Source organism: Apodemus sylvaticus, chromosome 10, assembly GCF_947179515.1.
Source record: "Apodemus sylvaticus chromosome 10, mApoSyl1.1, whole genome shotgun sequence".
Taxonomy (NCBI): Eukaryota; Metazoa; Chordata; class Mammalia; order Rodentia; family Muridae; genus Apodemus; species Apodemus sylvaticus.
In genome coordinates this window covers 40,963,600-40,990,296 of record NC_067481.1, presented here as the reverse complement: position 1 = coordinate 40,990,296, position 26,697 = coordinate 40,963,600, and the positions used below count along the sequence as shown (strand labels likewise).

Here is a 26,697-nt window from a genome sequence, read left to right as displayed (position 1 = left end):
TTAGGGCCTTGATCATGAGAGACAGAGTCTCTACCAATCAACTATGTATTCCCAGCCATGCTTGTATAATGTTATAATGCTTTGGACTTGTTGAAAAATCAATAAACTTGCTTTGGAATTACCTATAATTATAGCTAAACAATATAAAATCAATTACTTCTCAGCTCAGCACTCTTTATGCCCACTTCCCTTCTCTGAAACACTCCGTGGCAAAAACACTGAGGAGTTAGTCATCTAGAAGCTGAGTATATATCTAATCACATTTTTAAACAGCTCCTTCCTAAGAAGCAATACACTCAAAATTTGCATGTGAGAGGTATAAAGACTAAATGTGCAAACAGTCACGTGTACCATGCGCCTCCTGCCCCACCCATCTGAGCACAGACATTAGCGTACCTCTGACAACTCCGAGCCCACTCCTTGTGAAAGCACAACATGAAGTTACAGAATGGTGTGGAAGAGAAACTGATATGACCACCTACATTAGAAAAGAACAAAGTCCTTACGTGTGCAGAGGGATAACATTAGACCTTATCTCTCACCATGTAGCAAAATTAATTGAAAATAGACCAAAGACTTTAACAGTAATATTAAGACCTGGAACTTGAAAGCTACTATGGAGAAAAAAAAACCTCTTCAGGATACAGGCATCTGTCAAATATGATGATACACATATTTGATCCCAGCACTAGGGAGGCAGAAGCAAGTGGATCTCTGTGAGGCCAGAAAGTGATTCAAAAACGTAATAATAATAATAATAATGATGATGATGATGATGATGATAATAATAAATGAAAATAAATACGAAATATAAATAAACAAATAAATAAAACAAAACAAAACAGGCAAATCTTTCTAAATAGGTCCCCCAAAGCCTAACCAAATAGCAAAGCCTGATGTTGCTGTGTGACATTAAAAAGCTCCTGTGCAGCAGAGAAAACAGTGAAGAAGGCTCCGAATGGGGGAAAGACTTCCCTAGTTACTCCTCTGCTGGGAATTAACACCCAGAATACATAAAGAAATAACACCCAGAATACAACAAACAACTCCATCACTAAAGAGGGAAATAGACCCTCCAAACAAATGTAAATGGACAATAAATACCTGAAAATGGTCACTTGTCCTTATCCACACTGCAAGGCAAATTCAAACTGCAGCAACACTCCCCCACCCCACCCCCACCCCAGTCAGATGGTCTCATCAAATGAGGATGTGGGGAAAGGAACCCTTAAACTCTGGCAGTGATAGGAGCTAGTACAGGGATAAGCATATGGAGACTCATCAAAACTAAAAGACGTCAGGCGTTGGTGGTACACGCCTGTAATCCCAGCACTCTGGGAGGCAGAGGCAGGCGGATTTCTGAGTTCGAGGCCAGCCTGGTCTACAGAGTGAGTTCCAGGACAGCCGGGGTTACACAGAGAAACCCTGTCTCGAAAAACCAAACCCAAATAACCAAAAAAACCAAAACAAAACAAAACAAAAACCCTAAAAGACAGAACCGCTGTAGGTTCAGCCAGGAACCACCTGTCCCTCAGCAGCTATTGCCAGGGTGACTCCAGTTTCATGTCTGCCAAAGAAGGACACTTATGCTGAACTTTGGTATTACAGCTTCTGAGGAGTAAGACTACATCTCCTTGTGCTTTCCATTTCCTTTTCCTTGATGCAGCTGTTGAACATCCTTTCATATGACTATGACTCTACATCAAAGGGACGCTTCTATGGAATTACTTCCCTTAACTCCATTTAGATACAAGCAGGTTACAAATTATCAGTAAATTTAAAATTTTAGCTTTCCTTCCTAATCTTTCTTACGATTACACTACACCTGAGGCAAAGGAGCAAGTTCCAAGCTATAAGAGCTCTCATGGTTTTAAAAATAAATTCCTAAATTTGAAAATTAACAGTATATTAAGTGGTTTTCATCTCTTAAGAAAGGGACTAATCAGTGGGGCAGCCTACTACCTTATCTTTACCCTTAACGGATTAAGGAAAGGAAAATCAATCTATAGTGAAATGAAAGAATAATCCTTTGGACCTTAAAATACTATGCCCACCATGACAGACTTATTAGTACTTAAGAAGCATAGGGTTCATTCCCACCACAGAGAGCTTGTTTACCGTCTTCAATAGCATTTTTGACCGCACGAAGTCCATCTCTTAAGGCATCCTTGATCTGTATGAGAGTGTGCTTGTTTGGTCCTTTGACCAATAAGGTGACAGAGAGAGGGTTTACACAGTCCTCAATAAAAGTGAACTTTTCTTCACCCTAACCAATGACAAGAAAAGATGTAACTTTAAGGTCTGGGATAACTTAGGGTTACAGGTGAACACTTTGCCTTGCATGCATGAGTTCCTGACTTAGATCCCCAGTAGCATACACACACACACACACACACACACACACACACACTAACATTTGACACATTGTATGGTTACATTCATAAAATGATGTCATCATGAAATTCAAATCTATTTTCTATTAGAATTCAATCTTCATGTACATTTTTTTATCAAGTATAACTAAAGATATATTTTAAAGTGGTTAAATTATCCCACCATTTGGGGAGGTTGGGTTACAAAGACAGTTCAACTCCAGCCTGGGTCACATAGCAAAACTCTTAACATTTAGGTAAATAAATTGTAAACTCTGTCCTGTCAGACCTCAAAATGTAAAATATGGATTAAAAGGTATAAAATGTCAAAAAGGGGTTTAAGAGTCAAGTTATAGCTGCTATACATAGAAAAACTCACCAATGTGAAAGTGCTTAGGAATCTAGTTAGAGCTGCTATACATAGGAACACTCACCAATGCATACTCAAATACAAGGCCAGCATGACCCAAGCAGTCTTCACTCAGGTCTTCAAAGGAGTTGACAGCCAATCCTCCACAAGCAAGTGTAAGCCTGGAATCACATTATGTCACTCTCACTTTGATTATGGAAAACATAAAGGCTAATATTGGGGGGGGGGATGTTCTGGCCTCAAATTCATAGTTACGCTTCTACTTCAGCCTCTTAAGTGTGGGGACCAAGTACAAGCCACTGTGCCCAGCTAAAGCTAACTTCTAAAGGATGAAGTGTATCTAACACAGACTACAACATGATACAGCATTGTCTGTGTGGGAGCAGGCAAATGAAATGATATGTTTGTCAGGGTTTTGTTTTGTTTTGTTTTTAATATTCTTCAATAATACACATAGTGGCCAGGCAGGCAGTGGTGGCACACACCTTTAATCCCAGCACTTGGGAAGCAGAGGCAGGTGGATTTCTGAGTTCGAGGCCAGCCTGGTCTACAGAGTGAGTTCCAGGACAGCCAGTGCTATATAGAGAAACCCTATCTGGAAAAACAAAATAAAAACAAACAAACAAACAAACAAACAACCTCATAGGAGAGGAATTGAAGAAACAGCTCAGTAACTAAGAACATTCATTCTTCTCCCAGAGAATATGAAGTCCTAGCATCCAGTCAGGTGACTCACAACTACCAGAGGACACTGCTAGCCTCTGGGAGCACATACACACACATGGCAGGCATGCACACATGAAGGAACACACACAAATACACAGGAAAATAAATTGTTTGGTGGGGGTAGTTTTTGTTTTGGTTTGTTTCAGTTTTGATTTTTTTTCAAGACAGGGTTTTTCTGGCTGTCGTGGAACTCACTATGTAGACCACGATGGCCTTAAAGTCTCAAAACTCAGAGATTCCCCTGCCTCTGCATCTGGATTAAACACATGGGCCACCATGTCCAGCAATTGTTTTTTTTTTTTTTTTAATTTTAAAACAAAACAAAATTTTGTGGGTTAAGTTCCTGGAATTACAAACGAAAATTATAGCAATGGCAAGAGCAGCAGAAAGCTCTTGACATACACGGTCTGCACTCACCTTTCAAGATTTCTTCTTTTTGCCCTGCGAAGAGCTACGATGTTATGTTTTGCAAGCATTTCTAAGGAAACTGGATCGATGCCCTGTAGTTAACACAGAAGTTATGTGGTTTTAGTTTCACACCAGGCAAGTGCTCTACCACCAAGCTCTACTCCTAACCTCTAAAAATGTAAGCCAATATTCCTCTAGTGTTTCTGTCTAGACACCACTTTACATTCTTAAAAGTCAAGAAGAATCCATGCTGGGCGTGGTGGCACACACCTGTAATCCCAGCACTCAGGAGACTGAAGCAAGGGGGGTGTAAAGTCCCAGGCCAATACAGACTACAAAGTGAGTTCCACGTCAGCCTAAGCTATATAGCTAGTTGTATCTGTATCAAATCATAAAGATAGGGGCTAGAGAGATGGGTCAGTGGCTAAGAGCCCTTGCTGATCTTTCCAGAGGACCCAGGTTCAGTTCCCAGCACCCACATAAGATGGCTCAGTACTGCCTGCAGCTCCTGTTTCAGACACACACACTCCTAAACAAAAATAAAAAGGAAAACATTTTAAGGGGTTCTTATATTTTAAGAGGACTATTTATTTATTCACACATGGCTTTGTAAAAGTGTATGGTTTTCTGTTGTTTAGAAAGTCCTGGTTCGTTAAGCTGGCCTCAAGTGTCACTGTTGGCAGCACATTCTGTGAGGTGTCTTCCTTGGAATGGTACGATTGCTAAATTTGTTTTCCAGTAAAACAAATCCAGTGAACATCCTACTCTAATAACTATAGTTTATCTGTTGGTCCTTCTTTTAACTAAAAATGGCCTTCCATGAAAAGGTAGCTAGTTTAGCTCAAAATCCAGTTACACAAAGGCTTTCTTCATGTTTTGCTGCACAGAAGCGATTCATGTATATTTCATGTTTTAATCATACTAAATTATAAAAGAATACTTGAGTATTAATGTTTTACAAAAGTAATTACAGTTAACATTTCAAAACATTCTTTTCTTAAAAACTTATGTGTATAGTACATCTGTAAATGGGTATGTGCACCTGAGTGCAGGAATGTCGAGGCCTGAAGACATGAGGTCTCCTGGAGCTGCAGCCCCAGGTAGCTATGAGCCACACAACCATGCGAGCACTGCGAGCTGAGCTCAGATCTGCACTACACGCCGCCTTTCCAGACCCATCATCAAGACATTATTCTTAAAAAGAACAGGGTGGAGAACACAGTTTGGCGCTGCTCTCCTGATCTTCAGGAAGAACCCAGCATCTTTCCCTTCCCTTACAAATGTCAACATGGTACAAAAGGCATTATTATAATGAAAAGAGTTTCCTCCCCAAACTCCCTGAAAATGTTGTAAGGTCATTGAGGGTCAACAGGTCACGCTGAGAAATGCCGAGGAACAGTGACAAGCACTTGAGCTGCCCACTTCTCTCTCACCTTTTGATTAATGACAACAAATCCTTTATTGGACTCAGCACAGACTTTCTGCTTTAGGTCTATTATTTTCTGCACTCTATCTTCAATAAATTTTCTTTCAGCTTTTACCAATTTCTCTTTCTCTTCTACAGTCTTATAAAAGAAACCAGAGCTCACTTCTCTAAAGGATTAATAAGAACAAGTTAGTAAACCACAGGTATGGAGGCTAAAGCAAGAGGTTCACAAGTTTGAAGCCACCCAGGGCAATACAAGTCCCTTTCTCAAGAAAATAAACACAAACAAACAAACAAACTAACAAACAGGAAAAGTTAGTAAAGGAGTAAATAGGAAAGAAAAAGTTTATTAGACACATCCAGAGAAAAGAAAGCTGGACATATTGGCTCATATTTGTAATCTCAATAGTCAGAGACTGAGGCAGGAGGATTGCTGCATGTTTGAGACCATCCTGGACTAGAGAGATGTGGGTGGAAGGAGGAGGTGTGGGGGAGGAGATGGAAATAATAATTTAAAATAATTAAGGTTAGAGAGATGGCTCAGGCTAAGGGGACCTGAGTTCAGTTCCCAGCGCCCATGTCAAATGGCTCACAATGTCAGCTCGAGGGGATCAGTGCCCTCTTCTGGGCCTCCTTGGGCGCCTTCACTCATGCACATACCCACCCACAGATACATACGTACACATAATTAAAAATAAAAATAAATCTACAAAAAAGAAATGTTAAAAGAATTCCCAGTACTGCGAAGACACGGACACGCACGTCTTTTCATACTCCAGGGACACGTTGCAAATGAGGATGTATGCATCTTGTACCTGCTTCCTCATCCTCGGATGGCGGGCGCCATGGTCCAGGACCAGCCCTCGGACCAACCTATCAAAACACGTAATGTTTCATGGAATACAGATTCTCAAATTACAATGCCATTCAAAGCTGGAATCAGCCAGGTCACACATTGTTTCCTTGTATAGCTTCAAACCTAACATATAATTAGCAAAATTGGGAAAAGAAGCTGTTTTAACAGTATGACAGTAAGTCAAGATGAAAAGCCAATCCAGAATTATTCTCTAAGTTACACAGCTCAAAAATAGGTGTAGCTGATCAAATAATAAAAGGTAGGCACACAATGAATTTTTCATAATAATTATATAGAATAACTAATAATTGCTAACCTGAATGTCCAGCACAATAGGATATTGTTCAGCAAGTAATGGCCCAGCTATTCAATGGTTATAAAAACTATGCAGTAACATGGAAAATATTTTCAGCAATAACCAATAAGTACAGAATAACCCACTGTATACTGTATGTAAAACATGATTACAACTATTTTTTTTTTTAATGTTGGCAATTAAAGGGAAACCGTATACTTGGAATGTAGCTTGGTGAATACAGTACATGTGTGGCATGATTGAGATTCTGCATTCTTTGATTCCCAGGACCATAAAAATAAATACATAAGGGCTGGAGAACACTTGTCAGTCCTGTAGAGAACCTGAATTTGATTCTTAGAACCAGGTAGTAACTTACAACCACAGGCTCTGATGCCCTCATCTGGCCTCTCTGAGGGCACTGGGCATGCATGTGATACGCATGCAGACCTGCAGGCAAAACGCCCAGATACATAAAACAAATTTTTTAAAAGTTTGACTAAATAAGTTGGTAGGTAGGTAGGTAGACAGGTAGATAGGTAGGTAGGTAGGTAGGTAGGTAGGTAGGTAGGCAGGTAGATAAATAGGTAGATAAATAGGTAAGTAGGTAAGTAGGTAGGCAGGCAGGCAGGCAGATAGGTAGGTAGGTAGGTAGGTAGGTAGACAGATAGGTAGGTAGGTAGGTAGGTAGGTAGGTAGGTAGGTAGGTAGACAGGTAGATAGGTAGACAGGTAGGTAGGTAGGTAGGTAGATAGGTAGGTAGGTAGATAGGTAGGTAGATAGGTAGGTAGGTAAGTAGGTAGGTAGGTAGGTAGGTAGGTAGGTGGGCAGGTAGATAAATAGGTAAGTAGGTAGGCAGGCAGGCAGGGAGGCAGGGAGGCAGGCAGGCAGATAGGTAGGTAGGTACGTAGGCATGTAGGTAGGCAGGCAGGCAGGTAGGTAGAGGATTCAGAGTATGATTAGATTTGGAAGGTAGAAATGCAGACCATGGGGCTTTTTTCACTTTTCCAAATATTTTTTTCTAGAGTAAATGTTTTCATATCTTTATAAAAGTTACTTATACATATTTAAGTGGTAGCATTTCTGCTTAATACTCTCTTGGAAAGTTTTTTAAAGAATTATTTGTTGCATGTGTGAGTGTGGGCATGTATGTGCCACGGTGCACATGTGGAGGTCATAGGACAACTCTGGGAGTCAGTTCTCACCTTCCACCTTCATGGTGCATGGTCTCTCCTGTTGTTTCTTCCACTGAGCAGCATACTCCAGGCTAGCCCATGCATTCAGCCTTTTACATGAGTTGCAGGGATCAAACACAGATCATCAGGCTTGTTCACAGCTAACATTTTTACCCGCTAAGCCTTCTCTTTGTCCTGGAAGACTCTTTTATGAGTATGTATGTTGCCAGGGATTGAACCAAGGTCTGTACATCTTAGGTCAGTCCTCTACCATTGACCCTTAAGAATTGTTTATGCCCAATTATAAAAGTGTCTTTTGTTTGACTGATCTAATTGTCCTGGATACTTCCAGCCTCCATACAATCTTGTCTAGGCCTAGAATGTTTTCAGCCTCTGAGACTTACTGCTGAATAAGCTCACCCTTTCTAGCTCTTTCTGGATTCTGGCTGTTTTGGCTCAAAATTACTTTCCATGCTGACTGACTCAAATTGGCTCCTTTCCGCTTCTGACTGAATCGTTCTGTTTGGCCTCACACTAACTTTGGTAATCAAATCTTCTGGTCCCTTCTCATTCTCAGGCCCATTGTGTCTTTACCTCTGTCTAGCTTGTTTTCTCTGTAACCTGTCTCCATATGACTATCCAGATAAAACCTCCCTCTCTCTTCTCTCTCTGTGTTGCTCTCTCTTACAAAGCCTCTTTTCTCTGTCTTTCTGTCATCTTTCTCTGATTTGTCACTTTGTCTGCCTCTAGATAGATATCACTTTCAAACATGAGTGCTTCCTTCTGCAAACTTTTCTTTTATTGTTTAAGATTAAAGCTGCATGCTAAGGGAGCGTCTGTAGTCCAACCAGAGTAGCCCTGATGCTGGATTGAAATTCCTTTACACCCAATATTTTCTAAGTACTAAAAAAAAAATGTTTTTACCAGGCATAGCAGCTCACTCCTATAATCTTAGTACTTGGGAGGCATAAGCAAGAGATTTCCACAAATTTGAAGTAAGCCTAGTCTACATAGTGAGTTCCAGGCCAGCCTGAGCTTCAGAGTAAAATCCTGTCAAGAAGGAAGGAAGGAAGGAAAGAAGAAGGAAGGAACGAACAAACGAACAAACGAACGACCGAAGGAACGAAGGAAGGAAGGAAAAAAGGAAGAACATTTTTAAAATGTCCAACATAAGCTGGGCAGTGGTAGTACACGTCTTTAATCCCAGCACTTGGGAGGCAGAGGCAGGTGGATTTCTGAGTTTGAGGCCAGCCTGGACTACAGAGTAAGTTCCAGGACAGTCAGGGCTACACAGAGAAACCCTGTCTCTAAAAATAATAAAAAAATAATGTCCAACATAAGATATAAAGGAGCTTTCAGGTTTTTAATCTGACTAGGAAATCCTAACTTCCAAATGAAGATGAAGATACCTTACTTAGGAAAAAAAGAAGGATATGTTCAATGCTCTCTACTTTTCAAGCTTCTGTCATGCTTACTCCCCTCGTCCTCAGAGAATAAATATGCTGGCTTTGAGAAAACAGGAATTAAGCCAGGCTGTGGTGACACACACCTTAATCCCAGCATTCAGGAGGCAGAGGCAGGTGGATATCTGAGCTTGAGGCCAGCCTGATCTACAGAAGTTCAGTGAGTTCCAGGACAGCCAGGGCTACATGGAGAAGTCCAAAACCCTGTCTCAAAAAAAAAAAGCAAGAAAGAAACTGCCACATCACCACCACCTCCATCACCACCATCACCTCCATCACCATCACCACCACCGCCATCACCACCATCACCACCACCTCCATCACCACCACCACCTCCATCACCACCACAGCCACTGCCATCATCACCTCCATCACCACCACTGCCACCACCTCCATCACCACCACCACCTCCATCACCACCACCACCTCCATCACCACCACCACCTCCACCATCATCACCACCACCTCCATCACCACCACCACCTCCATCACCACCACAGCCACCGCCATCATCACCTCCATCACCACCACTGCCACCACCTCCATCACCACCACCACCTCCATCACCACCACCACCTCCATCACCACCACCACCTCCATCACCACCACTGCCACCTCCATCACCATCACCACCACCACCGTCACCACTACCTCCATCACCACCACCACCTCCACCATCACCACCACCACCACCTCCATCACCACCACCACCTCCACCATCACCACCACCTCCATCACCACCACCACCTCCACCATCACCACCACCTCCATCACCACCACCACCTCCATCACCACTACCACCTCCATCACCACCACAGCCACCTCCATCACCACCACAGCCACCTCCATCACCACCACAGCCACCTCCATCACCACCACCGCCACCTCCATCACCACCACAGCCACAAGTCCTCAGCAGTCCCTCGTTCTTTAAAACAAAGCATCCCTTTCCTCACCCCATTCCCAATCCCCTTGCAGCACAGCCCATCCTATTTCCCTGCTTCTCCTTACAGCTACTCTGAACTGTCTCCATCTGCAATTCCACCTCGAACTAGTAAGGGTTCTCTAGAGGGACAGAACCATGGGATGAGTCTATTATTTAAAGAATTTATGAAGTCAGATTTAAAATAGGAACAAGAGCAGAATTATACCTGGGAGCTGAAAACCCAGGAGTTACTTAAGACTGGGTGCCTTGGTAGTGGTCCCACAGGGGCTACCTCTCCCTGAGGGGAGGAGCGCCCTGTAGCGGCTCAGTCCACAACGTTGGGCACCTCAGCGGTTCAGATCTGGTAGAAGATCAGAAGGGATCTGGGAAGTCACTGGCCCCAGTCCAGGATGAAAGCATAGAAGCAACTTCTGGTATTGACAACGAATCAGAAGCTGAAGCAACAGAACGACAACTGATTCAAGGCCAGAGGGAGGCCGAGCAAGGGCTGGATGCCCTCCTCCTGACACATCCTTTCATCTCTGCTGCTCCCACACGGCGCCCACAGTCAAGGCCAGTCTTGCCAGGTCCATCACGGCGATCAGGGCAGCTTCTCAGGAGGGGCTCACAGCTGGGGTGAGTCTAATTTGTGGCAAGTTGCCATCAGAACCAGCACAATACACCCCTCCCTTGCCCTTCTCTTTTAAGCTTGCCTTCAATCAGGCTTTCATCTCTGCCTCTCTGCTGAAGGGATACGCTGATCACGTTTCAGTTCACAACAATATACTTAAATTTTTTCTCTTTCTGCTTGGGTGCCGAGACGACATCCCTGATCACCCATCCTCAGTCTCCATTGGTAAATTTTTAAAGTCTTTTCCATTTCTAAACAAGTTTCCAATGCTCGGGAATCTTTTTTCCTTTTTCTTTTTTTCTTTTTTGGTTTTTCGAGACAGGGTTTGTCTGTATAGCCCTGGCTGTCCTAGAACTCACTCTGTAGACCAGGCTGGCCTCGAACTCAGAAATCTGCCTGCCTCTGCCTCCCAAGTGCTGGGATTAAAGGCGTGTGCCACCCCCGCCCGGCTGATTCTTTTTTCTTAACTGATTAAGTCAATTTATTACAATAGTTGACTTAGGCAGCCACAATACTAACTTTGGCCTCCACTCTCGGCTCAATGCTGATGGAAGTAATCACTTAATGATCTCAGGACGGTATAAATCAATGAGTGGCTCACAGACTGGGTGAGTCAACGAGTTGCTCATAGATTCTCATCTGGAAACAATCCTCCGTCTTAGAACCCTCACTGCAAGGTATTTTTCCTGTAGTGATTGCTAGCATCGTGGTAGGTGTGTGAACTGGCCCTTTTCCTTTCAGATTCTTTTCTTTTTGCACCTCTGATCAAGGAAACACAAACCAGAAACTTCACATCATGGCTGGTGAGATTGATTTGAATTTGGTTGATCAACAATTCCAATTCTTGCCGGGCATGGTAGTGCACGCCTGTAATCCCAGTACTTGGGAGGCAGAGGCAGGCGGATTTATGAGTTCGAGGCCAGCCTGGTCTACAGAGTGAGTTCCAGGACAGCCAGGACCACACAGAGAAACCCTGTAATGGAAAAAAAAATTCCAATTCTCCTGGCATCTTTCTGGTATCTTTTTTATAAAAGATATGCATGTGGGTTTTTTGTTTGTTTGTTTGTTTGTTTGTTGTCTTGTTTTGTTTTGTTTTGCCTGCATGTATTTTTTCCCTGTGCACCACGTACATGCAATAACAGAAGAGGCCAGAAGATGGCGATAAAGAACCTAGAACTGGAGTTACTGATCGTGAGTGATAGAAATTGAACCCAGGTCTTCGGGAAGCCCAGCCAGCACTCTTAACCCCTGAGCCATCTCTCCAGCCCCCTTTCTGGTATCTTTAAAGGTCATGGTTGAAGCCTCATAATAATAATTCTCAGATATGTATTTCTCATCCTGCCCTCTATTCTGAACACATTCCAGGATCTCAGTTCATGTCATCTACATGTAGAATGAATCCACTCTCATTTAAATCTCTTGATATTCTCTCACAGGTATGCCCAGAGGTTTGTGTCCTGGGCCATCCTAAATACCACCAAACTGACCATCAAAATGAACTATCACATGGTTACATTCCAATATACCATCATAAGTTGAAACTACCAAGTCAAATGCATTTAATCTCCCTAGACTTCCCAACATCCATCATCGTCTATAAATGCTGCATACAGCAGAGTATACACTGGCTGTGTCGTGTCGTGATTGCAGGGTTAGCTGTGAGCTACTGCTCACTCCCACTGCTCGGGGTCACAAGAAAGGGTCGTACAGCATGTATTGCTGGGGGTGGAGGGGAATCAAAATGTTAAATTCAAAGTACAGGTGCTCCTGAATACCACCTTCACACCACTGTAAAGCTAGTGAACTGTATGTCGGGAACCATCTGTAACTGTAAGTCTACTTTAAACCACAAGAAAAGCACCAAAAAGTGAAAATGAAAGCAAACCATTTGACAGGACGCTCATAGAAAAAAATCTATAGGCTACAGCGTAAGCAGAGGAAAGTACCTCAGTGGCCGTTGTCGGAAGGAGGCGCCTTGGTTTCACCTCTGGTCTCAGTAACACACTGTCACATAGAGAACCGTTAACTAAGGAAGCACAGGAGCTTGCAGAGTCATCCACAGAGGGAAGGGAGGGAGAAAAAGAGCAAACTGAGCTCAATGTGTTGGCCCCCGGCATGCTGCAAGGACCAGGAAGAAAGAAGGTTGAGTACTACTTAGCATCCACTGGGGAGCCCGGGAAATATCTCCAGTTGATAAGTGGGAGAGGGCTGCAGTCCCAAGTGGGGCTGAGATGGTAGAAGCCATGAACATCAAACCAAGTTGAACTTATGAAGATATAGCTCACAAACTCGATATGAAATAGCAGTAGTATCAAGTGGGATTTTAAAGAACAGTAACAAGATCATGTTTCAAGAAGAAGTAAATGGGGATATTATCCAGAGCAAAGATATTCCAGCTAGACTCCTATAAGCTACTATAAATTATGTAATTTCTACTAATCGAAAAATAGTAGAAGTGTGAAATTTGCAAATTAGTAGAGGAGAAAAATATAATGATAAAACCAATAAAATGAAAAGTCGATTAGAAGAAACATAGGACAATGGGAAATGAATAGAAAGCAAAAAGACAGGACATGTCAAATCAAATATACTCTTAACAATGCTAAATGTAATAGATTAGCTATTTCAATTAAAATATAAAGACTATCTGATTAAGAATTTTTACTTGCCTCCAAAAAGTAAAACAAAATAAAAATGTCACTTACAAAAAGCAATCTTCCAAGCTGGGCAGTGGTGGCGCACGCCTATAATCCCAGCACTCTAGGAGGCAGAGGCAGGTAGATTTCTGAGTTCGAGGCCAGCCTGGTCTACAGAGTGAGTTCCAGGACAGCCAGGGCTATACAGAGAAACCCTGTCTCGAGAAAACCAAATCCAAAAAACCAAAAAAAAACAAAAAACTTAAATGAAAACATATTCATAGCTGGGCTGTACAGGCACACACTTTTAATCCTAAACACACCAGTGGATCCCTGAGTTCAAGGCCAGCCTGGTCTACAGAGTGAATTCCAGGACAGCCAGGCCTACACCTGTTTGAAACCCTGTTTCAAATCCTGCCTCCCAAAAAAAAAAAAAAAAAAACAAAACAAAACAAAAAAAAAAAAAAAAAACTTAAAAAGAGAAAACTGGAATAGTAACTGTATCAATGTGGGATAAATTATACTTTTTAGACTTTTCTAACCAGATCTGTACAGGTCTGTAATCCCAGATACCTTAGAGGCTGAGTCAGGAGGATCAGAAACCAAGACTTATGTTGCCTACAGAGCGATTCAAGACAAGCCCTGGTAAATCGGTAAGACCCTATCTTATGAGGAAAAGTCTGGAGTTATAGCTCAGTAGTGAAGCATATACCCAGCACGAGCAAGGCCTTTGGTTCAATCCTCAGTACTTGTTCTGGCTGGTTTTGTGACAAGCTGGAGTTATCACAGAGAAAGGAGCCTTCCTTGAGGAAATGTCTCCATGAGATCCAGCTGTAAGGCATTTTCTCAATTAGTGATCAAGGGGGAGGGCCCATTGTAGATGGTGCCATCCCTGGGCTAGCAGTCTTGGGTTCTATAAGAAAACAAGCTGAAGCCAGGCGGTGGTGGTGCATGCCTTTAATTCCAGCACTTGGGAGGCAGAGGTAGGTGGATTTCTGAGTTCAAGGACAGTCAGGGCTACACAGAGAAACCCTGTCTCAAAAAAAAAAAAAAAAAAAAAAAAAAAAGAAAGAAAGAAAGAAAAGAAAAGAGAGCTGAGCAAGCCAGGGGAAGCAAGCCAGTAAGAACATCCCTCCATGACCTCTGCATCAACTCCTGCTTCCTGACCTGCTTGAGTTCCAGTCCTGACTTCCTTTGGTGATAAACAGCAATGTGGAAGTGTTGCTTCCCCAACTTGCTTCTTGGTCATGATGTTTGTGCAGGAATAGAAACCCTGTCTAAGACAGTACTGGGAAAAAAGTACCCTTTCCTCCCCAACTTGCTTCTTGGTCATGATGTTTGTGCAGGAATAGAAACCCTGACTGGAAAAAAAGTCATTATTAGAGAAAAGATAGTCACTTTATGTTGGTACAAAAAGTTCAGAGTTTGAGGGAAAAAACTATATTAAAAGTTTGTCACCAGGCAGTGGTGGTGCACGCCTGTAATCCCAACACTCTGGGAGGCAGAGGCAGGTGAATTTCTGAGTTCAAGGCCAGCCTGGTCTACAGAGTGAGTTCCAGGACAGCCAGGGCTACACAGAGAAACCCTGTCTCGAAAAAAAAAAAAAAAAAAAAAAAAACAAAAGCAAAAACAAAAACAAAAAAAAGGTTTGTCACATCTAAAGCTGGGGAAGGTGACAGAAACCTATAATCTCAGCATTTAGGAGGCTCAAACAGAAGGATCCTAAATTAAAGGCTAGGCTAGGCTATTTAGCAAGACCATATCAAAGAACAAACACAAGAACAATCCTGTATGCACTGAGTAAGACAGTTTTGGTTTTTTATTTGTTTTTCTTTGAGAAGGATGGAACTTGAGGCCTTGAAGATATTACTCAAAGGGTCTGTGCTCAGATACATCTCTAAGCCAAAAGAGTCTCAAAATCTATAAAATATCCTGGCATGATGGCATAGCCTTTAATTCTAGGATTCAGAAAGTGGTAGATCTCTGTGAGTTCAAGGCCAATCTGGCCCACAGAGGGAATTCCAAGCCACCCAAAGCTAGATAGAGAGACCTTGTCTCAAAATAAATAAGTATATGTGATATATAGGTGTATGTTTGTGTATTTGTGTGTTTCATATACATTTAACATTTATTAAAGCTGTCGAAACTAAATGAGAATATAAACAAATCCATGATGATCTTGCTATAATATTAAAAAATGTTAACATGTCTCAGTAATTGACAGACTAAGCTGTCAGAATATTAATAAGGATACTGAAGTTCTGAAAAACAGCATTAACAAAATTGGTCCCTTGACAGAAAATCTACCTCACAACTCCAGCATGCCTTCTTGTCAAGTACATAAAACACTACAAATAAATTTTCCCAAGCCAAGTTCACACCCCAGGACTCACAAGACTGATGAAAAAGGATTACTATGGGCTGAAAGCGTACAACTCCAGAAAAAAAACAAAAACAAAAACAAACTAATTAATTGATTCTATGCTTAAGCCTACAAGCAAATCTCAACAACTTTCAAAACAGTAAAATCTTATAGAATATGTCCCCTACATTATATAATTGAACTAGAAATCAATAACTACGTTCTCCTATGTATTTTGAAAATAAGATACATGTTTAAAATAGAAATTAGAAAATATTTTAAATGGATTTCATTTTCCAGCAAACCTCAGCCTGTCTGTCTGCCAGTGGGACAGACTCCACAGTTATAGGAGAACATGCAGACAAACAAACAAACAAACAAACAAATAAACCTTCATTTTTTTAAGCCAACTTCTCCTGACAACAAGAACTTCTGCAGATATCCAGAAAGAGATACTGAAGGGGGAGTGGAGGAGAGACTGCAGGCAGCCTTAACGGCTGGCCAGAGGAGCAGAGAGAACAGGTCAGCTGAATGGTCTCAAACCAGGTGAGGAACAGAAGGCTCTGTCTCTACTGTGCCTTCACCGGCTGGCTGCACAGGGCTGGGCATGACTCACGCCTGTAATCCCAGAACGTGGGAAGCTGAGCAGAAAGACCGCCACCAACTCCAGACCAGGCTGCGCGACAGAGACATTGCCTCCAAAACGTAAAGCAAAATAAAAATTAATGAGCAAATAAAGAACGCAGAAAATGAAAACAGCTGATGGGGGTTGGAGAGATGGCTCAGCGGTTAAGAGCACTGACTGCTCTTCCAGAGGTCCTGAGTTCAAATCCCAGCAACCACATGGTGGCTGACAACCAACTTTAATGAGATCTGATGCCCTCTTCTGGGGCGTTTGAACACAGCAACAGTGTACTTACATATAATAAATAAATCTTAAAAAAACAAAACAACAAAAAAAAAAACTTTGAAAAAAAGAAAACAGCTGAATGTGACCATCCCAGAAGAGAGATTTTTTCTCTCTATCTAATACTATCTTAAGGGGAAGCTTCCCCTTAAGATAGTATTGTTATACCCAAACCACTCTTCAATGAAATCTTTAGAAGGAAAAAAAAAACAGAAAATGTTTTAAAAGTCACAAAGCACAAGCTTGCCGGGTGATGGTGGTGCAGGCATTTGATCCTAGCACTTTGGATCTTTGTGAGTCTGAGGCCAGTCTGGTATACAGAGCAAATTCCAGAATAGTCAGGGCTGCCTGTCTCAAACAAACAAAAATAAACAAACAAAAAACCTGCACATGCTTGTAAGTAATCACTGCGCTCAGGAGGCCGAGATGGGAGGGTCAGAGGTCCCAGGATGGCCTGAGTTACGCAGTGAAAGCCAAGCCGGCCTCAAAGCCACACCCAAGTAAAAAGGGTGGTGGTTAAGGACTACACAGAGGAAAACTGAAAGCCTCAAATACTGTTTACAAAAGCAGACAACTAAAAAGGAACAGCCTGAATGTATTCTAATGAGAAGGCAACCCCCCATCCCACCCCCACCCCTTAACCAAACATTAATGAAAAGGGCATTAGGAAACAAAACACAAACAAACAAACAGAATGAGTAAAAAGAGAGAAGTTGTGGGAAGAGAGAATGGAGGTGGGGGTGGGGAAATCCTTCAAACAAGATCTTTAGGACCAGTTTGTTCCAAAATTTGAAGATTCAGATGAGATGGACAAATTCTTAGAAATACTGATTTTCCAAAAAGTTTGTGGAAAACCTAACAGATTCTAAGAAAATGGTGTAGGTTGTAAATAGAATATGTAGATAGTGTTTGCATACTAATCAAAATTAATTCACTGAAAAACCCAAACAATAAAATTGAAGTATAAATTAAATGCATAATATATTAATGAGTTAATATTATTTTAAAGGTATATTCATTAATATTGATAATATTTATATCTATTTCTAGATAAAGTATTTTTTAAGATGTCTTAATTTGGGTTTGTATTGCTGTGAAGAGACACCATGACCATAGCAAGTCTTATAAAGGAAAACATTTAATTGGGGCTGGCTTCCAGTTTCAGAGGTTTAATCCATTTTGTCATGGCAAAAAGCATGACAGCGTGCAGGCAGACATGGTGTGGAGAAGGAGAGGAGAGCTCTACATCTTGATCCCCAGGCAGCAGAAGGAGAAGACTCACTGGCCAGACTTGAGCTTCTTAAGACCTCAAAGCCCGCCCCCACACAGTGACATTTCCTCCAGCAAGGCCACACCCACTCCAACAGGCCTCACCAACACTGCCACTCCCTGTGGGCCAAGCAGCCACTCCTATTCAAACTACCACAAAAGTGAAATATTATTTCAAGATTTGCTTCAGAATAATGTAGGTTAGTCCTAGCAGTTGGGAGACAGGAGAATCTCACATCCAGGTCTAGGCTACCCAGTGAGGTCTCAAATATGAGAAAGACTCTCTGTAGGGAGGAGGCTGAAGAGGAGGAGACAGGGAGAAGAACTGTAAGGCTGAAATTAGATTGAAAACTGAGAAGGATAAAATCAGAGGTTGGGTGAGAGATCTCTTGCTTTGTATTTACATAGACTTGGAGTCAAATATTCTAAAGAACTAAATATGCTAAAGAACTGTCCTCATGGCCTCTGTTAGCCCCTGGCCTCGGCCTTTTGCTTTTTCTCCTCAGTTGTGCTGTAGCTGCAATGAAACCTCCAAGGCCTCCCTCCCTCCCCCTTCCCTCCCTCCCTCTGTTTCTGTCTCTGTCTCTCTGTCTCTCTTCTCACTCCCTCTCTCCCCCTCCCTCCCTCTTTCCCTCCTTCCTGCCCTCTCCCTTTCCCTCTCCTTCTCCCTCTCTCTCTCTCCCTCTCTCTTTCTCCTTCTTTCTCTCTCTCTCTCTCTCTCTCTCTCTCTCTCTCTCTCTCTCTCTCTCTCTCTCTCCCTCCCTCTCTTTCTCTCTCTCTCTTGACATAGCTAGATCCTGTTTCATTAGAGGACTTTTAGCTTTGAAGTTTAGTTTCTTATTAGAATGGTTTTCTCTGAAGGCTATAGACCTGCACAGGTGATTGTGCTTCACTCTCTAGTTTGATTAAATGTAAGCTTTCTGAGGAGAGTGTTCTGCTTACTCATTGTAGCACCTAGAAGGGACAGGCTCACTGTAGCTAACTACTGTGTTGAAATGAATACACTGCCATTGAGTAAGAAATCAATGAACGCCAAACATTTTCAGAACTTATGGATTGCCAAAGTGTGGCTGCCAAGATGGCCCGGCAGGTGACACACAGGACAACCTGAGTTTGATTCCTGGGATTCACAACTCACTGAGGGAGACCTTCGAGCCATCATGTAACTTCCATAAGCACAAACATGCTGTGGTGTACACACACATACACAACACACACTTGCTCACATACATTCACACACATACTCACATAGACACACACAGAGACATGCACACACGCATACACAGTCCTGTGCACACATGGGGAAGGGGGATTTTTAATTGTAAATTTTATGCTATTTACTGTGTGTCTGTTTCTGACTTGTGCCTCATCTCCACGATTTCCACCATGAAGAGATCAATAGGAATACCTGGTCTTCTAATAGCCAAGACAGAATCCACCACAGCCTGAAAGAGAAGCATACAAGAGGCATAGTACCTGGACTAAAAGAAACTCCTGGTCCAAGTGACCTATCACCAGACTAGGTAGGGAAAGCGATTCAAGCTTCAGAGTCAAAGGCATGGTCACCAAGTACCACACTTGTGTGTGGCACACTTGTGTTTCTTAAAGTAAATTAATAATGCAGCATTCTCCTTCATATGGCAAAGCCTGTGACTTCCATTATTATGACTTCCTCATTTCAAGTTTCAACACCAATATCAACCAAATGATAACCGCCTGAAACAAGTCTTCTGGAACTACCCAGGCAGTTCTGTCTTTATTCCATATATAGTTTACTTTTAGAAGTAAATCAAGAGCCGGGTGGTGGTGCTGCACACGCCTTTAATCCCAGCACTTGGGAGGCAGAGGCAGGCAGATTTCTGAGTTTGAGGCCAGCCTGGTCTACAGAGTGAGTTCCAGGATAGCCAGGGCTACACAGAGAAACCCTGTCTCGGAAAAAAAACCAAAAAAAACAAACAAAAAAAAATAGAAGTAAATCAAATAAACATGCACATCCCAGATGGGAATCATATATATGTATGTGTATATATATACATATATATATATATATATATAGAGAGAGAGAGAGAGAGATCGATATAGATATATAGATATATAGATATATAGATATATAGATATATAGATATAGATATATAGATATATTCAATCATGCCTCATTAAAGCAGGAACCCTAATGACAAGGCACTGCCAAAATGGCCTGCTCATGTGTCACCTGATATCATCAAATATGGACTTCTAGGTTTAGCCAAATACACTGTCTAAGAGGTTTCACAAGAGATAAGCCACAGGAAGCTAAATTCCCTCCAAATTCCAAGACAGGTAATTGCTACTGTGACACCTTTGGGACGGTTAAAAACATTGTTGTGATCAATTGAATTTTAAATGCTTGCCTTGTTGGTTTTAAATTGTTGTTGGTGGTGGTTTTTAAATTTAATTTATTTGTATGGTTGCTTTGTCTTCATGTATGTCTGTGTACTATCCACACCCAGAGGTATCCTCAGAGGTAAGAAGGTGGCATTGGATCCCCTGGAACTGGAGTTAGAGATGATTGTGAATCACCATGTGGGTCCTGGGAATTGAACCCAGGTCCTTTGAAACAGCAGCCAGTGCTCTTTACCACCAAGGCATCTCGCCAGCCTGCCTTCTTGTTTACATATATTTCTGAAGTCATGTGCCATATTTAGTTGTCTTATAGAAAAAAAGAAAAGTATCACCATGTGCCTGAATTATTCCAGAAAGATGACAGTTTAATCACATACCTCTGTTAGTATGTCGGCCAGCTCAGTATGAACTTTCGTCCGCAGGGATGTTCTAGCCACATCTAAGAGGATATCTCTTTTCATCTCCTTTTGTACTTTAATTTCATCCAAAACTTCAAGTGCTTTCGTCTTTGCAACATCAAATCCTTCAGCTATGATTCTAGGGTGCAGGCCCTGATGTAGCAACATAAATACACAAATTACACAGCAAGCCATGCAGAGTAAAAGGTTGTTATGTTCTCCGAGTAAGAAGTATGTTAAAAATAATGTGGCTCACAGTGATGGTACTAACATAAATGTGTCATTCATAAGTATCTCTTTCTCACACTTCATATCTGAAATAATCTTTTAAAATGTATGTGAATATCTTGCCTGTGTGCACATATATGTACCATGTGCATCCTGGCACCCACAGAGGTCAGAAGAGGGGGTCGGATCCCCTGAAGTTGGACTCACAGATGGATTTGAGTTACCATGTGGGAGCTGGGACCCACTGAGCCATTGCTCCAGCAGTCGAGCTGGAGCCTAGTAATAAGCTCACAGAATAGTTGCAAGTACAAAAAAAAAAAAAAAAAAAAAAAAAAACCAAAACTATAAATTCATTCATTCATTTGCAGATAGGGTCTTGCTACATGCATAATTCAGGCCATTTTCAAATTCCTGACTCAGCTTCCCTAATGCTGAGATAAAAGATGTGTGGTAGAGTGCAAGGCATAACAAAGTCTTTTTTCTAAAGCTACAACTACATCTAGGCACATGGTATTCCTTTCAATGCCGAGGGACAGGGCAGAACAGACTGAGAAAAGCATATCACAGTAATGTGCAGGACAGTCGTCCTATGCCCCTGATAGAATACGTTCAGATCACCACAGAACTCCTGTTGTAGCCTTGCCCAAAATCAATAACCTGAGTCTAATCATGAGGAAATAGACAATACCAAGTGAGGGGCTTTCTACAAAATAACTGGCCTGTGCAACGTAAAAGTAGCAATGTCAGCCAAGCATGATGACACAAACCTTTAGTTCCAGGACATGAGGCAGAGGCAGGCAGACCTCTGTGAGTTTAAGGCCAGCCTAGTCTACATAGTGAGTTCTGGGACATCCAGGGCTATGTTGAGAAACATATATCTCAAAAAAATAAAATAAAAATAAAAAAATAAATTAAGCCAGGTGGTGATGGCGCACGCCTGTAACCCCAGCACTCTGGGAGGCAGAGGCAGGCGGATTTCTGAGTTCGAGGCCAGTCTGGTCTACAGAGTGAGTTCCAGGACAGTCAGGGCTACACAGAGAAACCCTGTCTCGAAAAAACCAAATCCAAAAAAAAAAAAAAGGAAAAAAAAAATTAAAAAAAAAAAAAGAGTAATGTTAGGACTGGAGAGATGGCAGCTCAGCAGTTAAGAGCACTTGTTACTCTTGTGGACAACTTGGGTTCAGCTCCCAGAATCCACATGGTGGCTCACAATCATCCCTAACTCCAGTTCCAGGGGATCTAATATCCTCCTCTGAAGTCCAAGGTTACCAGGCAAATACCTGCTTGTCATACATACATGAAGACAAAAGATGCACATACGTAAAATAAAAATAAATAAATCTACAATAGCTTTTAAGTAGGCCAGTGAGACGGCTCAGAAGGCAAAGTTGCTTGCCATGAAGACGGACCAACATAGTGAAGGAAAAGAATTGACTCTCCTAGGTTGACCTCTGACCTCCACATGTACCCCCCCACACAACTAATAAGTATAATTTTTAGAAGTAGCAATGCCACAGACTATTAAAGACACTTCAGGAACTGCCTCAGCTTCAAGGAGACTCAATGGGCATTGACATCTCAACACAACACATTGACCTAGATGGTCCTTTTTCTGTAAAAGACACTTACGACCAATGGGGAATCTGAAAGAAATCTGCAGACTGGATTACATACATTCATGAACTGTTGATGTTAAGATTAATTTTATACATATAGTGACTCTATATGAGAACGCAGTGATTCTAAAAATTATACGCTAAGAGCTGGGAATACATGGCTGTAACACCAGCACTCAGGAAACTGGGCAAGAAGGCAGTGAATCAGAAGTCAGCCTCCGGACCTAGGCCTCCCGGTATAAATGTAGCAGATATGCAGTGTGGTCTTCATGTGGGTCCCAAACAACTGGAGCAGGAGCTATCCCAAAAGCTGTTGCCTGTACATGGGATATGTTTTTCTAGCTGGGCTGCCTTGTCTGACCTCAATGGGAGAGGAAGCACCTATCCTCGCAGAGACTTGGAGTACCAGGGTGGGGAGATACCTAGGGGGTCCTTACCTGCTCAGAGGAGAAGGAGAGGGTGAGGGGAAGGATAGTGAGAGGGGGTGAGTGAGCTGGATGTAAAGTGAATAAATTTTAAAAAATTAAATTAAAATTTTCAAAAAAATAAGTCAGCTCCACTCACATAACAAGCTTGAGACCAGACTGAGATACATAGTAAAACCATGTCTAAAACCAAAAATAAACATGTGTGTGTGTGTGTGTGTGTGTGTGAGAGAGAGAGAGAGAGAGAGAGAGAGAGAGAGAGAGAAAGAGAGAAGGAGGGAGAGAGAGAGAGGCAGAGAGAGACACAGAGAGAGAGTCACTGAAAAAAATTAGGATACAGTTGCAACTTTCACCCATTTGGAAAACGTTAGACACCTTATATTAATTATGACTCACAGACAGCATAGCAGAGGTGCAGCAATGCACTTATAACCCTGGTGATTCTTTGTAATATTCTTGCAATTTTTCTGTGGACCTAAAATTCTAACCAAAATAATTTTTTGAGACAATGTCTCATTATGAGCTCAAGCTGCCCTCCAAGGTGCCATCTCTCTGCCTCAGCCTCCCGAGTCCCAGAATTACAGACATGGGACACCATGCCTGGCTTGCAAAATTAAAGGTTTTCAAATGCCGTTGAGACAGAGGATGTGGTGCAGAGGTAGGTCAGTTCCCTAGGATGAACAAAGTCCTATGTCTTCGAAACAGTCAACAAAAGAAGTGGTAGCACTCTTTATTCTCTCTTTTGGTGCAGTTATCTGTGTTCTGTCTTTTATGTGTGCTGGAGGAGGTTGGTGAATGTGCATGCCAGAGCATCAGGGCGGAGGTCAGAAGGTGACGTTGGAACCTTAGGTGTTGGTCCTCGCCTTCCACATTGCTCAGGGCAGCATCTTTTATTGCTGTATGTTCCAAGGACATTCTCCTCTCTCTGCCTGACTCTCTGTAGGAGCCCTGGGGTTACAGGCATAAGCTGCCATGCCTAGTTTGGCAAGGGTCCGATGATTTGAACCCAGGTCCTCACACTTGAACAGCAAGCACTTTACCCACTAAGCTATCTCCTGCACAGTATTGCTCATTTTGTAAAATAATGCACAACATTGTCAATGCTGACATGAACCATGGTTAGTTCACATCATTTCTTTACGCCACTCCTAGAAAACTTAAAGGGTGGACATCTGTGCTGGGCATAGTTCTAAGGGCTCTATGTGAATTATTTAATTTGATCCTCTCAACAACAGTATAAAGTGGGCATTATTACTGCTCTATGCAGATAATGCAATTTGTCTTACATTGGCTTTACTGCTTAGAAATGGAGCCAAGACTTATACCCATAAGACCCAACACTCTGATCCAACCTGTGCTATCTATTATTACCATTTGCAAAAATTTCCTTTATCTCAGTTCTCATAATCACTCATTTGGACTACTAGGAGAGCCTCTGACTGTGCACTCATTAACATTGTTCCCAGATATTTAAAATGCCAATCTCTTCCCATCAGTCATTAATATGCTGGTCTTTGGCCTGTTCACTACAACAATAAAGGGCATGCTTCCTGACCTGCTGGTGCTCCTCACCCTCAGAGACCGTCTTCCACTTTCTCCCACAACCTCTTCCCTATCACACACGTCCATCAACTCCAGTAATACTAAGTGCTTGTGGTTCTATACCAGTGCTAAGTGGGGCTTCAGCCTGGAACACCATGTGCCTCACATCCCATCCTGAAGACTTTGTATTCAAGCTCCTGACTACTGCAGGCTAATTTAGAATCTCCATGCTTTCCTGGCATTTCTATCATACCCTGTGTTTCATTTTATCATTGTTCAGACACACACACACACACACATCTCACAATTGCCAGTCTCCTTCCTTACTCCCCCAACCCTAATTCTTGGGAAGCACACCTCTTTCATCTGTGCTTTAGGGGAACACTAATCCTAGCTCAAGCAGTGGGGTCTAAATTAGCCTAATCAATTCCTCTGACAATGGTATTCAGTTTAAAATGAGCATCAGACTAAGGTTGGCCCAAGGAAGAATTCATATGCTGTAGCTGGAAGAATTTCTTTATCTTACCCACACCTGCTGAGTCTTACCAAGAAAAACAAGTAGCACTGGCTTCCTCTGATGGTCTTATCTTCAAGATTCATTTTAGGATGAAGCCTTATTGTGAGCAGAAGAGCTAAGAGATCAAAAGGACCTGTGTACTTGATGGGTGGTTGACCTTTTAAATTTACCAGCCACAGACTACACACCGTTCTCTTATGTATAATGATCATTGATATCTGTATAAGTGAGTTTTGGTTGTTTCCACGGTTTAAGTTTAAATCTAAGTGAGTAAATTACAGACACTGAATAGATAATTCTCAGAAAACAAAGAAGCCAGAATCTCCACCTCCACCAGGTTATACTTTGCTGAGATAGTCTCTGAGGAAGACAGAAAATTCAAATAATTGTAGAAAAGACATAGTTAATGTTGAGAAAAGAATACAGTTAAATAACAGTACAGACAGAAATGTGAATGATGATTTCACAGGCTGAGGAAGAGAGGATTCAGCTAAGTGCTTTAGGAAACAGGGACTAGAAAAAGGCACTCACAAAGTGAAAACCCTCCAGCCATCTTTCCCCAGTTACTTTTAAAGGAAGAACATATTGTTTTAACTTTTATTAGTTACATTTGTTTTTGTAAGCAGGATTCATGGGTACATCGGAGGTTTCTCTTTAACCTTTCCATATATCATTAAATAATTTATATTTTTAAAGGTATATAATTGCAATAAAAGCCATTACTTTGCCAAAAATAAATAAAAAGCACTTTCCATTTACAACTTCCTAAGGTTATCTTAATTAAAATTAGTTCTTATTCTCTAAAATTAAATTTAACAAAATTTGCTCTGTGTGAAAGTTTAATACCTCAGAAATGTAAAGATCAGCTTGCTTTAGCAATTCTCCAATGATCAGAACGTTTGAGGTAGTGCCATCGCCTGTGACATGGTCCTGGGCTGCCGCCACTTTTGCTATGATAGAAGCCGTTGGATGTTGAATTTGCTGGAAAAGGTAAACATCAGATTTAAAAGGACAGAAACCGTGATGAAGAAAGCCACTAAATCTGAGACAGCCCAAGGGTCAACAGTAAAATTAACAAATAAACAGCAAGCCGCATGCTTACAAGGTCTGCATTATCAACATTTAGAAAATGTCAAATCCAAAGTTCTAAAGTTGAGAATTAATGAGGTCTGAACATTGTATGAAAATCTTTGCTTCAAAATGCAATGACATTTCCAAGAAGAGATTAAGCCCTTCAATCTCTAAGAGGAATATATTTATGAACACTGCAAAGGACTTTTTCTTTTTGCATGATTACAGAGTCTATAATGAAGTGCTCAGAAAAAGATATTAATTTGTAAGTCTCCCTAAGCTATCAGACTTTATAAACATTTGAAAACAGCCAAAAATCATTCTTTTGAGGTTTAATCCAACAGCCATATCTCAAGACTGAAGTATTTAGCTGGAAACCTTAAAAATACAAATTGTGGTCAGGTGGTCTTGGGGCAGGCCTTTAATCAAAATAAAAAAAAAAAAAGAAGTAAAGGAAAAAAAAAGAAAAATGTTTGGGTTAGAGAGAGATAGCTTAGCCGTTAAGAGTATGTTCTGGTCTTCCAGGAAGTGGAGTTTGGTTCCCAGCACCCAGAGGTGGTTCACATTTGCCTTAAGGCCAGCTCCAGGGAATCTGACATGCTTTCCTGGCCTCTGCAGGTACTAGCATACTTGCAGCATACACTCATAAAGATATACCCTTATACACATAAAATTTAAAAGTCAATAAATCCTTAAA

The 26,697-nt window shown here is 41.7% G+C and overlaps 1 protein-coding gene across 1 annotated transcript in view; it reads right to left on the bottom strand.

The window, feature by feature from the left end:
* Positions 1 to 26,697, bottom strand: part of Cct6b (chaperonin containing TCP1 subunit 6B) — a 45,379-nt gene that overhangs the window by 14,976 nt on the left and 3,706 nt on the right. Inside the window, exons 3-10 of the mRNA XM_052195360.1 lie at positions 25,776 to 25,910; positions 20,581 to 20,754; positions 19,163 to 19,266; positions 6,065 to 6,175; positions 5,310 to 5,469; positions 3,886 to 3,968; positions 2,807 to 2,903; positions 2,119 to 2,266 (exon numbers count right to left, since the gene is read on the bottom strand). Of these exons, the coding sequence (XP_052051320.1) occupies positions 2,119 to 2,266; positions 2,807 to 2,903; positions 3,886 to 3,968; positions 5,310 to 5,469; positions 6,065 to 6,175; positions 19,163 to 19,266; positions 20,581 to 20,754; positions 25,776 to 25,910 (1,012 nt within the window). The remainder of the gene's footprint in view (positions 1 to 2,118; positions 2,267 to 2,806; positions 2,904 to 3,885; positions 3,969 to 5,309; positions 5,470 to 6,064; positions 6,176 to 19,162; positions 19,267 to 20,580; positions 20,755 to 25,775; positions 25,911 to 26,697) is intronic.